The sequence below is a fragment of the Helianthus annuus genome, chromosome 17, assembly GCF_002127325.2.
Source record: "Helianthus annuus cultivar XRQ/B chromosome 17, HanXRQr2.0-SUNRISE, whole genome shotgun sequence".
Lineage (NCBI taxonomy): Eukaryota > Viridiplantae > Streptophyta > Magnoliopsida > Asterales > Asteraceae > Helianthus > Helianthus annuus.
In genome coordinates this window covers 34,880,386-34,895,675 of record NC_035449.2, presented here as the reverse complement: position 1 = coordinate 34,895,675, position 15,290 = coordinate 34,880,386, and the positions used below count along the sequence as shown (strand labels likewise).

The window sequence follows — 15,290 nt, the reverse complement described above, 5'->3', positions numbered from 1 at the left end:
CAGGTCAGATTTCTAAAAAAAAAACCTGGTTTTTGTCCTTTTCTTCAGGGGCAAAATAGTCATTTAAAAAACCTTGTATCTCTCTCTCTCTGCATATATACACACACATCCTCTCTCTCTTCACAAGCACCACCACCACCACCACCACCTCCCTCTCCCCCTCTACTCCTCTCTGCCGCCACCACCACCACCACTGCTACCGCCACCCGCACACCACATGCTTAGAGAGAGAGATGGCATCAGGAGAGAGTGTGAGAGAGAGAGAGAGCGACAGTGGAGAGAGAGAACAGTGAGAGAGAAAGAGAACAAGGAGGGGAGACAGCGCCGTCCATCTCCATGGACTGACGGCGACGCCACTGCTTACAGCGACGGCGGTGGTGGATTCTGACGGTGGTTCAGCGGCGAACTTCCCAAAATCGAGTCCCTGAACGTGATTTCCGGCGGAACCCTAAACGTCGGAACGCTAACGCCACCGTCATATAATTGAGGTCTGAAGCCTTTGCCAGAACCCTAACAACTTCTAATCGGGGCCTGAAGCCTTTGCCGTCATCCAGATTCATCCTCAACTCATCCAGATTCCAAACTTCATATGGTAATCGATCTCGAACAATACATACCGGATAGAGATAGTGATTTTCTTCGGTCAATTTCACTGCATTTAGTGTTTAGAGGAGGGTGATTTTGAGAGACGATGGTGGGTTTTTTTGGGGAAGATGTCGACGGTGGTGGGTTTTTTTTTTGGGGAAGATGGCAGGTTGTGGTGGTTATTGGTGCAGGTAGCAGGTGGTGGTGGCTGTTAGGGTTAATGGTGAGTGATGGTGGTGGTGAGGTGGTCACGGTTGGTGGTGGTGAGGTGAGGTGATGGTTTGTGGTGGGGGTTGTTGGTGATGAAGAAAAGAGAAGTGTAGAGAGAGAAGAGAGTAGAGAGAGGGTACAGAGATAAAGAGATGATCAGGTTTTTTTTTTATATTTTTTTAAGAGTTAATAGCCAAAATGGTCCGAGAGGTTTGCTCACTTTTGCCACTTTAGTCCAAAATCCAAAATTTTAACATCTGGGTCCCTGAGGTTTGGATTTTGTTGCCATTTTAGTTCAAATCTCAAATCAGGTCAGATATCTAAAAAAAAAACCTGGTTTTTGTCCTTTTCTTCAGGGGAAAAATAGTCATTTAAAAAACCTTGTATCTCTCTCTCTCTGCATATATACACACACGTCCTCTCTCTCTTCACAAGCACCACCACCACCACCTCCCTCTCTCCCTCTACTCCTCTCTGCCGCCACCACCACCACCACTGCTACCGCCACCCGCACACCACATGCTTAGAGAGAGAGATGGCATCAGGATAGAGTGAAAGAGAGAGAGCGACGGTGGAGAGAGAGAACAGTGAGAGAGAAAGAGAACAAGGAGGGGAGATAGCGCCGGCCACCTCCACGGACTGACGGCGACGCCACTGCTTACTGCGACGGCGGTGGTGGATTCTGACGGTGGTTCAGCAGCGAACTTCCCCAAATCGAGTCCCTGAACGTGATTTCTGGCGGAACCCTAAACGCCGGAACGCTAACGCCGCCGTCATATAATTGAGGTCTGAAGCCTTTGCCAGAACCCTAACAACTTCTAATCGGGGCCTGAAGCCTTTGCCGTCATCCAGATTCATCCTCAACTCATCCAGATTCCAAACTTCATATGGTAATCGATCTCGAACAATACATACCGGATAGAGACAGTGAGAAATGAGGAAGAAGACAAAAGTCTGTAAGAAATTATCTATAATGACAATTTTGCCCTTATGAGAAATGATGAAGAAGACAAAAGTCTGTAAGAAATCCTGACAAAACTATATTTTTTTGAAATTTGGACTAAAATAGCAACAAAATGCAAACCTCAGGGACCCAGATTTAAAAATTTTGGATTTTGGACTAAAGTGGCAAAAGTGAGCAAACCTCAGGGACCATTTTGGCTATTAACTCTTTTACCTTTATTGCCTTTAAGGTTATACATATTTTGAATGCAAGTCCTTGTAGGTTGTTTCAAGTTTCACTCCAAGTTTAAGAAAATGCTACTTCAAAAGTATATTTAGTAGTATTTCTTAGTCTTGCCAACAAGTAGGGGTGAGCAAGTTTAGGTCCGAACCGAAAATAACTGAGAACCGAATCGAAAATATACCCAATCCGACCCGAACCCAAGTACCTAGGTATTTAGATCGGTTCCAAATTTTCATGTAAAATAGGGCCGGGTCGGTTCTCGGTTCTTTTCATGGTGAAACCCGACTTGTACCTATAGACCAGAACCGACCCTATATTTTGGGTAGTGAATCGGTTCTGTATTTTACGTTTGATCGGTTCTCGGGTCGGGTCGGGTAATGTTCGGGTCGGGTCGGGTCGGGTTTTCCCTTTTGCTCACCCCTACCAACAAGAAGATGCTATCAACAACTCAGACCCGTTCTGACCTTTTTGGAGGCCAAATGTGAAACAAAATTTTGGGTCTATCTTCCTTTTTTGATTGTTATAAATGATATTCCTTTATCTATGTTTAGAACCAAGCAAAAATCTAACACAACTATAACAGAAAGTGGTTTGTTTGTATAGGGAATCAAACAAATCTAAAACAATAAGTTTACACTAATTACTAGTTAGCCTATTAATTTTCTTTTGAGTGGGGGACCTATTTTATTGGAGGCCCTAAACCTAAGCCTAGCTTACTTGTACTATAGGTTCGACCCTGCAACGACTAAGCATGGACGTGAGAAAAAAAGTGTATGTGTATCGAGAGCGTTACTAGTTAACTAATGCTTAGGTAATGAATGAATAGTACCAATGTACGACATGCATTTGCACCTTGCCAAGACCCTTTCACTACAAATTATAACCTAATGTGTGGCACCTCTAGATTAGGGATGCAAATGAGCCGAGCTGAACCCGAGCCTTACCTTAATCGAGCTAGGCTCGTTATAACTTCCTTAAGCTCGAGCTCGTAAGTAATATTTAAAACTTGAGCTCGGCTCGAAAGCTCGATCTAAGTATCTACGACGCGAGTTAAAATAAGCTAAAGCTTGACTCGAGCTCGTTTTTGGCTGTTATTGAGCCAAGGCGCGACTCGAGCTTGGCTCGACAGTTTGATAATTCAATTAAAAAAACATCTAGATCATTCAAAAAGTAATACATAGTTTAAACTCTAAAGTATACTAAGCTCGATAAGGCTCGACGAGCCTAAACGAGCTACACTTACAAGGCTTGAGCTCAAGCTCGATATCTAATCGATCCTAATTTCAAGCTCGGGCTCGGGCTCGATAAGGCTCGACTCGTTCGAGTTTTTTATCAAACCGATCTCGAGTAGCTCGCGAGTTGCTCGGCTAGTTTGCACCCCTACTCTAGATTGATATTGTTATAACGTTGTTATATGATGATCCATGATTTGTTCTTCAATGGCCCTTATTGTTACCTGGGTTGTTATATGATGATCTATGATTTGTTATTACGGTCCTTAATTTGACACTGGATGATCCTTTCCTAATGCTACCACAACTTCACTAATATTTCTGAAGTTGGACTGATAAATCATTTGCAGGGTCGGCCATAAGGGTGAACCGGGTTGACGAGCGCACAAGCCCATTTTTTTTTTTTTTTTGGGGGGGGGGGGGGCAAGTATTTTTTTCCTCGTTTTTACATGTAAAAAAATTAAGAGTGAATTGCAAGGATTGTTCTTTATCTTTATACCTATTTGCAGGCGCTGTCCTTTATATTTAAAATTGACGAGTTTTGTCTTTTATGTTTTCAAATCATACACGTTTTGTCTTTTAACCCTAATCCAATTAGATTTTTCTGTCAAATCTGATCATGTACAATGCACATGAGGGTAAAATTGTCTTTTCACCCTATTCTTTAAAAATACATAAAAAAGGAAAAAAATATTATTCTTTCTCTCACTAAACCTGCCACATCTCTCACTAAACCTTCCTCATCTCTCTAACCGGATCTAACTTCCTGAACCACCATCATTTACCCCCAAATCCACACTTTTCCTTAAAGAGAGGAACACAGACAGACATACCCACCACCACCCTCTTCCCCTCCGCTTTTCTCTCTCACTCTAGAACCTTGTTTCTATCTCTAAAAACATCTGTCACAATTCCACTTTTTTCCTCTCAAATCTTTGCCATGTTCCCATGAATCTAAACCCTCAAGAAATCGAAAAAAAAATAGATTAAACTTATAAATCTTATCAAGAATCCACTCGGATCTATCATGGGATCTCTCTTTCATTATTGTTCTCAGTAAGGTATATAGTATATACACATTCTATTTATATTCTTTCTTGAATATATATGTGTAAGTTTATTATTCTTTAAAGATTCATGCATTCTTGTGATTCTAGGGTTTTCTTCTTTATTATTATTTTAAAAAGATTTTTTTTTCTAGTGGGTTGATTTAGTTAGCTAAAATTTAGTATTTTTCTGATGTTTTGTGTGTTTTTAATTTAGGGTTTTGATTTACTTTTTGATTACAGGCTAGAAGCACTCAGATCGAATCCGGAGTGGAACCAAGTGTTTGCTTTTTCTCGAGATAGGATCCAGTCGATGATGCTCGAGGTTGCTGTGAAGGATAAAGATCTTATGAAAGACGATTTCATGGGTTGGGTGTTGTTTGATCTGGTTAGAGAGATGAGGAAGGTTTAGTGAGAGAAAGGATAATATTTTTTTTATGTATTTTTAAATAATAGGGTGAAAAGACAATTTTACCCTCATGTGCATTGCACATGACCAGATTTGACAGAAAAAACTAACTGGGTTAGGGCTAAAGGGCAAAACGTGTATGATTTGAAAACATAAAGGACAAAACTCGTCAATTTTAAACATAAAGGACAGCATCTGCAAATAGATATAAAGATAAAAAACAATCCTTGCAATTCACTCAAAAATTAATTATTGTTTAATTATTATGTCAATATTTAAACACAAAACACTAAAGAAAAAACCATTATAGGGACGACACCTTTAGAGAGGACATAAGTCGTCTTTATAGATTACCCTATAGAGACAACATTCTGTTTCTAGAGGGGTTTTGTGATTTTTGAGTTAGGTTACTTTAAAGGGACAACATGTCCTATCTATAGGGTGAAAATATTTTTTTTTTGTATTTTTTATATTCTCTAGTTTAATAAATTAGAAACCCTAAAAATGTTTCAACTTATAGAGACGACATGTCGTCTCTATAATTTAATTTTTTTATTATCTTTTGTTAATGATCAATAAATATTGAAAATTAACAAAAAGTTTAATTTATAGAGACACATGCCGTCTCTAAAAGTTTGACTGGTCAAAATGAATTTTCATTTAGGCAGCAAAATTTCCCACCATCCGACAAAAAAATTTGAAAAGAAATAATCTAACATATAGGGACGGACGACAAGTCGTCCCTATGGAAATAACTTTGTTCTGTTTTTTTTTATTCTAAATTAATAAATAGAGTTAAATGCTTGGTTGGTCCATGTTGTTTGCAAATATTTCATACTTGGTCCTAATGGTTTACTAATTACACTCGTGGTCTTAAAAGTCGTCAAAAAATGAAGTCGGTTGATCCCCCAACCTAACCTCTGTTAAATTTCTCAGCTAACTATATGTGAAATGACTATATTACTTATGAACAATTAAAAGAAATAAAGCAAATATATAAAGAATCATCTTCTTCAACCTCTAACACCACCGCCTCCTCCACCTTCACGACCCACCACAACCTGCAACTACCCCCACCACCACCACGACCACCGTATTCTTCTTCCTCCTTTTTCTCTCTATTCTTCACCAAAAAAGCTTCAATGGCAGCTGCAGCTTATCGGCATACTGTCTCAAAATCTCTAACAAGAACACACGTTTTGTCATTTCTCTTCATGTAATCCAAAAGATCGCAAATTGTACGGTATTGCTTCGCCTTATATTTAGTGTTTGACAGGATATCAATCATCTCGTTATACGCCTCCAGTTCATGGCTATAGTTTTCTTGATTCCCAGCCCATGTAAAAAACCGAAACGGTAACTTTAAAACATATCTAAGACTTCCTAAAACCTCGATCACCAACGGTGTAGTCAGCTGAACGCCAGCTTCGTTAAGATTTATCTCCATTCTGCTATTCTCAGGGTTGTTAGGCTTACAATCTAGAACAATATTGTGCAATTTCTCACCAATACTTGAAATTGACACACACCCAACCTTTTCATGTGGATCATCATCAAACCTCAAATATGAAACATGCCCACCAGGTGTTTGATCAAATGCGTCACTGGCATCTTCAAGAGTATGAGAGGGAATTAAGGTGAAATAACGAGAACCCATTTGTGAAACGGGTTGTGAAGCGAAACGGGTGTGGAGTCGAGCAATTTGTGGGATAAATTTAGCATGAGGGTAGTGAAATAAGTAGTCACCACAACTTCCCCTGGACTTGAATCGAGTTTTTAATCTTTAAAACGTCGATTCTACTCGACTCCTGCTTATCAGGCTGGAGATGGGGATTGGATGGATGCAGATGCCATTGAAGGTTTTTTGATGAAGAATAGAGAGAAAGGTGAGGAAGAAGAAGAATACGGTGGTGATGGAGGTAGTTGCAGGTTGTGGTGGGTTGTGAAGGTGGAGGAGGCGGTGGCGTTAGAGGTTGAAGAAGATGAGTCTTCTTTATATATTTTCTTTATTTCTATTAATTGTTCATGGGTAATATAGTTATTTCATACATAGTTAACTGAGAAATTTAACAGATGTTAGGTCAGGGGACCAACCGTGTTCATTTTTGACAGCTTTTGGGACCACACGTGTAATAAGTAAACCACTAGGACCAAGTATGAAATTTTTGTAAACCACAGAGACCAACCAAGCATTTAACTCTAATAAATAATTTTAAAAACATATACTTGTAGAGACAACATGTTGTCCTTATAAGCCATTTTAGTTTCTTTTATTTTTTAAGGATAAACCTATAGAGCTTAAACAGTCCTCTCTATAGAGCTTAAACAGGTTTTTCTTTATTTTTTAAAGAAAAAACCTATAGTGACGACGTGTCGTCCCTATATGGATTTTGTGATTTTTAAGATAGGTTACTTTACAGGAACGACATGTCGTGTCTATAGGGCTTCAATGTTTTATTTTATTTTTTATTTTTTTATAGAGATACCATGTCGTCTCTATAAGGCTTAATATTTTTTTTTTCTAAAGAAAAAATATAGAGAGGAAATGTCGTCTCCATAAGGCTTATAAAGTTTTTATTTTTATTTTAAACCTATAAAGAAGACATGTCCTCTCTATAGGACTTAAGCATTTTTTTAAACCTATAGAGACGACGTCTCTATAAGGCTTAAACTTTTTTTTATGTTTTTAAAGAAAATCTATAGAGACAACATGTCCTCTCTATAGGGCTTAAGTATTTTTTTTTTTTAAGAAAACCTATGTATACTACATGTCGTCTTTATTGGGTTTTAAAATAATTTAATATAAGTTCATCTTAGAGTTAATTACACTGTTAGTCCCTGTGGTTTATGGAAAATAACAAGGTCAGGTACTAATATTTTAAAATCACGTTCTAAGGTACTAACTTTTCATTTTTTAACAATCTGGGGTATTAACATTAACTTTTGTTAACTTTTCTGTCAACTTTGAATGAAATTACTATAATACCCTTTTTCAACTACAAGGGCTATTTATGTAATTAACTTTATCTTAATCCAGGGACCATTTGTGTAATTACTCTACAATGCTTTCCCACTGTGTAATTAACTTTGTCTTAATCCACTCTACAATCGTTATGTAGGAGGGTCAGCTTATCAAAACTGATTCTTGAATCCACCTAAACGGCTTTTTCAATCCTTTTGTTGCATAATTTCATCAAATTAAACCATCCTGTCCATTCAACATCTTCAAGAAAGAAACAAAGCATAAATGGAAAAAGTTAATTGACCAAAAATCAAAACTGAGAAAGTAATCCCCACAAATAAAAACCCTTTCTTAGAATTTTGATCGAGCAATTGCAATTGGTGTGCAAAGTTTCATCTCATATGGTAATTTCAGATTTCAGCAAATAAAATGGTTCTTTTTGTTTAATTCTCGCCCAAATTTCTACACAAAATCCGATTCTTTAAATGAATCTAACATCGACGTATACACCAAAATCTCAACAAAAAAATTCACACATTGAACATTTCCCCCAAATAACCACACATAAATTCATCAATCAATTAACACAACAGAATACAAAATAACTCACTTATGATGTGTTGCCGTCACTTGTAGTTGCAGATCTGAGTTGCAGGTCTGGATGGCTAGTAGTGGTAGTGTCAGTTTGGGTTTAGGTGGGCGGCGATAAGAGTAGAGGGTGGTGGCCAACGGTGGTCGAATGCCGGTGACCATCATCATCATCATCGGCTATATCAGTTATGGGGAACGGTAGTGATGATGCTGGTGGTTGTCTGGGTTTTGTGAGAGGAATAGGGTGGGTAGGGATGGGTTGGGTTTTAGTCTAGTAATTACACAAATAGTCCCTGAATTAAAATAAAGTTAATTACATAAATGGCCATATAGTTATAAAAGGGTATTTTAGTAATTTTACTCTAAGTTAACTGAAAAATTAACAAAAGTTAGTGTTAATACCCCAAATTGTTAAAAAATGAAAAGTTAGTACCTTAGAACGTGATTTTAAAATATTAGTACCTGACCTTGTTATTTTCCATAAACCACAGGGACTAACGGTGTAATTAACTCTTCATCTTATTTGGTAAATATTAATTTTATTTTTCATTTATTTTCTTGTACAGACTTGTAGAGACGACATGTCGTATCTATAAATTTGTCTATTGCAACGACACTTATAGGGACGACTCTTTGGGCTATAGGAACGAGGCTATAGAGACAAAACCTAACAGAGACAACATATCGTCTCTATAGGTGAAAAAGGCCTATAGAGACATGTCCTCCCTATAAGCTAAAAAAATGTCATCCCTATAAGGTATTTTTCTTGTAGTCAAAGTAGTGATGCAAGAGCTTGTAAGACCACCTACATGTCACAAGTCACAGATTTGAGACTTGGCAGCTCCGCTTTCCTTTCCGTCTCCTTTTCCTCTCCCTTCATTCCATTTGTGATTTATCCATCTCAGATTGCCCAAACGACAAACGTAATAGATAGCTATCTCTATAAATTGAGAACTTGATATCTCACTCAAGTACTATTTGAACCATAATTAAAAGGCTAAACAAGTTTAATTAGTACTAGAATGCGAGACAAAGCAAACTATGCCTTCAGGGGTGGACCCAAGTCTAGCTCAAGGTGGGCGGGCGCACCCCCGGGGAAAAAAATTAGTGCTAAGTTCCGTCGAAAATCCCGTCCGCACCCCTTGGAATTTTTCGTATGCACCCCTTGGAATTTTTCGACCACACCCTTGGAATTTTTCGTCTGCACCCCTTGGAATTTTTCGACCGCACCCTTGAAATTTTTCGTTCGCACCCCTTAGGTAAAAAGTGTTATCAATTTATATTTTAATTTTTTTAGTAAACTCTTATTTAAAAAAAAAAAATACTACCTAAATTATATAACTTTGAATACCTAACTAACTAAACCCAAATACCCATACCTTTACCCACTTATAATTTCTAACTAGCTAGCCCACTAAGTCTTACCCATTAACAAAACCCAACAATATTTCAAACTATAATAAAATAATTAAAGTCCAAAACCTTTAGAAATTCTCTCCCGCTCTCTCTCTCTTGCGTCCCTGCACTGCCAACGAACAACATCACCCAGCGACAACAGTCCAGCAGTCGGCGACCACCGTAATCAGCACCATACCATCGTCGTTTGACACCAAATCTAACCAGAATCCGAACACGGGTAAGTTTCTTTGTTATTTTGATGATTTTGGTTAATATTATAGGAGAAAAAAAGGGTAATAAAGTTGTTAAATAGGTTTGAAATTTTGTGTGTTTTGACGTTGTTTATGGTTATTTAGATGATTTTTAGGGTGATTATGTTGTTTATATATTTTTAGAATGATTATGTTGTTTATATATTTTTAGGGTGATTACAACTAACGTTATGATTTCTAGGGCTTGAATGGTTGAAAATTAAATTAAAATTGAAACATTATGTTATATAGCGATGAACTTATGTTATATAGAGAAAAAATTGCTTAAGAAATTAGTTTTAGTTGATGTTTTGAATAGATTTCAAAAAATGAAAACCCGTAGGGTGTCGACGTTTTAATTATGTTTGTAACAAGGTTTGACATGTTTTTGATGATTATATAAATTTAGTTTGATGTTCGTTTGTTTTACATGACCCGACCCGACCCGGCCCAATACGAACCTATTTTTTTACTTATATACCTAGGGGCCTAAAATTTTTAAAAATATTCCGCACCCCATGGAAAAATTGCTGGGTCCGCCACTATACCTAGCCCGACCCCAACATTCCAGCTCGGTTTAAACTCGAGTTGAGTCCAAGCTAGGCTTGGCTCGACTCAATTTGGCTCATAAACAAGCACACTTAAAAAATTCTCATCGTAAAAATGAATTTTGTTTATATATAAGTTTCTATTTCTTTTTTACAAGTTGTACATGCCTTTGAAATCTATAGACACCTGATCATTTCTACTTATTCGGGCCAATCCAAGCCATTTTGGATGTTTATCCCTTCACTCTACACGTCAAATTCATTCCATCTTCTCTTTACAATTTTGGGACAAGCAACATATGATTAAATCACTCAGCATGATGATTGTATGATCCAGAAAAGGTAACGTAGCATTAATATTACCCTGATTTCAAATCTCCAGAAGAACACATCCTACATTTTGCATATTCTCTCATCTTTAGGTTCTCTCTATTTTCTTGATAGTTATATCGGATCCTGATTTTCATATTTGAATTTGCAACTCGATCTATCTCAAAAATGGTATGTAAATATCATAATTAATCTAATCGCTAACGCTCTAATGGATTGATAATAATAAATATATTTTGTTCAATTACGTTTGATACGTTAGAATCTGTCACACAGGGCGGAACCAGGGAGGGTCAAGAGGGTTGGCTTACCCGTCACCATTGGAAATTGTTGGTTTTTTTTTATATATAAAGCTGAGTTATTATATATATTTCTTTAAACATATGTAGAAAACAAAACCTTATGTTGACCCCGAGTAAGAAGTTCTAGTTCTGCCGCTAGTAACGCTCTAATGCGTCACCTCATTTTTTTACAGGTTTAACTATTTGAAAGATGGCGGGCCAAAGCCAGCGTTTGAACGTTGTTCCAACCGTTACAATGCTTGCAGTTGTGAAGAATCGTCTCACCGGTGCAACAAGAGGTCATGCTCTTTTAAAAAAGAAAAGTGATGCACTAACCGTACAATTCCGCCAAATCCTCAAGAAAATTGTCTCCACTAAAGAATCAATGGGGACAGTTATGAAATCTTCTGCATTTGCCTTAACAGAAGCCAAGTATGTTGCAGGCGAAAACATAAAACATATTGTGCTGGAGAATGTCCAAAGTGCATCTGTTAGAGTCCGGTCACGCCAAGAGAATGTTGCAGGCGTTAAGCTCCCGAAGTTTGAGTATTTCACGGAAGGTGAGATGACAAAGAGTGATCTGACCGGGCTAGCGAGAGGAGGGATGCAAGTGCAGGGTTGTCGTGTTGCTTATGTGAAAGCTATTGAGGTTCTTGTTGATCTTGCGTCTCTCCAAACATCGTTTCTGACCCTTGATGGTGCGATCAAGACCACGAATCGTAGGGTCAACGCGTTGGAGAATGTTGTGAAGCCAAGGTTGGAGAACACCGTGGTTTATATTAAAGGCGAGTTGGATGAGCTGGAGAGGGAGGATTTCTTTAGATTGAAGAAGGTACAAGGGTATAAAAAGAGAGAGATTGATCAAAAGCAAAAGGAATCTGCTAAAAAGTTGAACTTTATCAATGATGTTTCTCCAAAGAAAAAATCACCTAATTTGTTATCTGGTGCTCAAAAGAAAGATGAAGACATAATATTTTAATTTGAAGGTCAGTATTAAATATTAACAAGTCTCATTTATCTTCCTGAATGAATAAATTGTATTCTATCATCTTAATAAGGTTAGAATCCAAGAACTTTGAAAATTGTGTAATATTTCACATTGATTTGGCCTATGTACACCAACTGCATGACTTGTACATAATGATAGGCTTATTATGAGATATACATGTTATAGATTATTCATGAACAACAAGAGATACTATAAGCAGTGGAAACAAAACTGTGTTCACTTCAAAGTTACAATGAACATGTTAAGTTCTTAATTATCATATCTTGGACCCGCCTCCGACGTTTCTGACAAGTGATGCCATTGAAGCAGCCAATGCTGATCGGAAAGACGGATTTGAGGTTAGAGCTTTTGTTGCAGCTGCAATTGTGTCGGCTGAATGTTGTTGTTGTGAAGTAGAACTAGTCATATTCTTGAAAATATCATGTGATGGGGTTTGTTTCGCATGATATGAAAAGGGAATAGTATTAATATTCTTGTAGTTGGATTCAATGGAGGAAGAAAGAGTTGATGATGGAGAAGAAAAGTTAAGGCATGTGGAAGAAGAATATCTTGGTGTCATTGTAAAGGTTGATGAGTTTGATCTGCTGAAATGGGGGTTTGATGTGAGATCAAGGGTGATAGTTGGGTGTGATTGATTGGTAGATATTGTGGTTTTGGGTAGGTGGTAAAATGGGTATTGAGGTGCTATGGAATTGTAACCCATGCCATGGTGGCTTGCAAAGGTGGTTGTGGAGGTGGTAGAGGGGGCAGTGGTGGTGAGACCGAGTTGTGAGGTTGATGATGTGGATTTTAACATTGACGCGGCGGCTGAAGTGGTGGAAGCCATTGCGGTTGCTGATACTGAAAGTGGGTGGTTATGAGTTCCTTCATAGGTGGTGATCAGGACAGACCTGTTCTCCGCGCATCTTTGCACCTAATAATTCAGTTAGATTAAAATATATTTAGAACTTTTTGTAGTAACATTTTTTTATGATACTTAAATCTATTAACTTTTGGTCAACACACAAGTTGGCTTTATTTTCTAGTGTTGAATTGAAAAGATTGAAATTCAATAACTTCTGATGTAAGCCTAGCGATGGCTAAATGGTCATATTCATTGGGTAATACGTCAAATATGATATTTTTTTTGGGAGGGTTGGAACGGGTAATAGGTCAAATGGTCATACCCGTTAGGTATGTTTACCTGTTTGATCTGTTAGAGATGATACATAAACCAGTCGACCCATTTATAAGTAACGGGTCGAAATTGCATGCTCTAAGACCAAATAAAGTCAGCATTGATTAAGACTTATTTACATAAAATAATTCAAGAAAAGCAGCCAGCAGGAAGAAAAAAATACATGTTTTCTGACTGGGCAAGATGGTGACAGCGTGCATCGGTAATATGCTCGAGGACATGGATTCCCTTTCGCTATTTTCTGCCCATATTTTCTCCATTGACATCCATCATTCATCTGTATTGTTATAATTCATCAAAAGTCAGCTTCTTCCCACACTTATCATAACAAGGATCATTTACATTTACATGCTATGCCAGAATGCATTCAGTGGCGGAACCATAATTTTTAGTCAGAGGTTATCATAAGGTCCTCGTTTATAACAATTAGGGGGTCAAACTCATTTTTATTTAAAAGAAATTCAAATTTTATTAATAGAAATCCAACAAGTTCTGGTGACCGGGTTAGCGGACCCTCTTGTGGTTCCGCCCCTAACTGCTTCCTAGATTGTAGTATCCTGCAACCTAACAATGCATTTCATAAATGGATCTAAATTTGTTGAATAAAATATTACCGTTTGGGTGTCGCATACAACTTTTACAGAAACTCTAGCCTTCTTCAAGGGAAGCTGATCCAAAAGCTCATTATCATCACTTCTCTCAGTTTTCAAACCATGAACCGGTGGTTCCACCGTATGTGTTCTTTCATCGTTCTTCACGTTGTTCAAGTCAACTCTAGTTGGAGTCGAGTCAAATTCGCAGCCCAAACCTAGTTTGAGTTCTTGATCATCCTCATCACTGTCTTGTTTGCTTTTGCTGAAGCAATTCACCTTCTTTGGACCATCACTCTTGTGTTTACAACTAGAAACTGTTCCAAGGCTTAGAGAAACGAGTTCATTCCCATCACCAGCTTCCTGATCATGAGCCTGTTTTTCTGAACTTTTAGTAACTTCTTCTTGTTGGAAATAGTCGTTAAAGTGCATTTGCAACGATTTGTAATCGTTCAAAACGACGGATAATTTATGTTTCAACTTTTGGTTCTCTTCTCTAACTTGACCCATCTCACCTTTAGCTGATGAATCCAGCACAATCTGAAGAACAAAATTATGAACACATGATTAGTTTTCAAGTACAAACTCATAGGTTTATACCAAGTATATGAAAGCATGTCCTACTTGTATTGTATTGTACATATACGGATAGGGGAGGGATATATGCAGAACACTATATACTGTGAGAATACATACAACAACATAAATCATATAAGCACAATAAGGTCAACAATAACATGCACCCCGAAAACATTCAAAATTCATGAACAAACAGATTGCGGTCAACATGCACACCGGAAACATTTAAAACACATGAACAAACAGATCACATACATAAAGCATATTTGACTGAATAACAACAATAAACTAGTCTGGAAAATGGACCTGAGGTGAGGTTTTTGATGCTAGGGTATGATCATCATGAAAGTGATTGATATTCTTGATTTTTGGTTCATCTTTAACCTCAAAGAAACTGAACATAGGTTTCTCCATGTTCAAGCTAGCTTCCATGGAACTTGAGCTCATTATGACATATTTGTAGCAAATAAATAGCAAAATGTATAACCTATATAATAACGTTTGAGATCGCCAACTCGGTTTGACCAAAAAAAACTTACTAAAACAATTATCTTTTTCGTAGAGTCGTATGTGCATGTTGCTTCAAACATGTGAATTAATTGTTATTTTAGTTTAACTAGGTTTGTTAAAAGCATATAATTATAATAAGTACAACATTCATTTCTTTATTACTTAATGAATAAATGACCCGCAAAACTTTCACATCCATGGATGTGGTTTATCAACCCATTATAAAACGTTAATTTCCAAATTAATTTTTGTTCCATTTTTTTATTGTGTAATGACGATGTTAGATTTGAAATTACAAATAAATAAAGTTTTTTTAACGAGTGTGGAAAGAGAATCATCTTATTTGTTAATGCAGTACTCATCGAATGTCAATGAATTATTATCTTATGGCGAATT

General features: G+C 37.3%; 2 protein-coding genes and 1 long non-coding RNA gene across 3 annotated transcripts; 2 read left to right on the top strand and 1 right to left on the bottom strand.

The window, feature by feature from the left end:
* Positions 1–3,911: 3,911 nt before the first annotated feature.
* Positions 3,912–4,758, top strand: LOC110921650. Its single transcript, XR_002582530.2, has 2 exons — positions 3,912–4,274; positions 4,503–4,758. It is a non-coding gene; the product is annotated as an uncharacterized LOC110921650 (long non-coding RNA).
* A 6,482-nt stretch (positions 4,759–11,240) lies between these two features.
* LOC110922703 (V-type proton ATPase subunit D) lies at positions 11,241–12,008 on the top strand. Its single transcript, XM_022166934.2, has one exon. It carries the CDS (start codon positions 11,241–11,243, stop codon positions 12,006–12,008), a length of 768 nt encoding a protein of 255 aa, XP_022022626.1.
* A 95-nt stretch (positions 12,009–12,103) lies between these two features.
* Positions 12,104–14,845, bottom strand: LOC110922702 (WRKY transcription factor 72A). The gene is made up of 4 exons (XM_022166933.2): positions 14,691–14,845; positions 13,830–14,345; positions 13,379–13,492; positions 12,104–12,951 (listed from the first exon to the last, which is right to left on the bottom strand). The coding sequence occupies exons 1-4, from the start codon at positions 14,829–14,831 to the stop codon at positions 12,295–12,297; spliced, it is 1,428 nt and encodes a 475-aa protein (XP_022022625.1). The 5' UTR covers positions 14,832–14,845; the 3' UTR covers positions 12,104–12,294.
* Between the last annotated feature and the right edge of the window lie 445 nt (positions 14,846–15,290).

Bases quoted from the DNA above. Each gene is read 5' to 3' on its own strand.
- LOC110922703 (XM_022166934.2), top strand. From the start codon at position 11,241: ATGGCGGGCCAAAGCCAGCGTTTGAACGTTGTTCCAACCGTTACAATG.
- LOC110922702 (XM_022166933.2), bottom strand. From the start codon at position 14,831: ATGAGCTCAAGTTCCATGGAAGCTAGCTTGAACATGGAGAAACCTATG. The intron at 13,493-13,829 runs GTAATATTTTAT...ATAACAATACAG, and splicing joins TTGTATGCGACACCCAAACG to ATGAATGATGGATGTCAATG. The intron at 12,952-13,378 runs GTATTTTTTTCT...CTGAATTATTAG, and splicing joins CTTGCCCAGTCAGAAAACAT to GTGCAAAGATGCGCGGAGAA.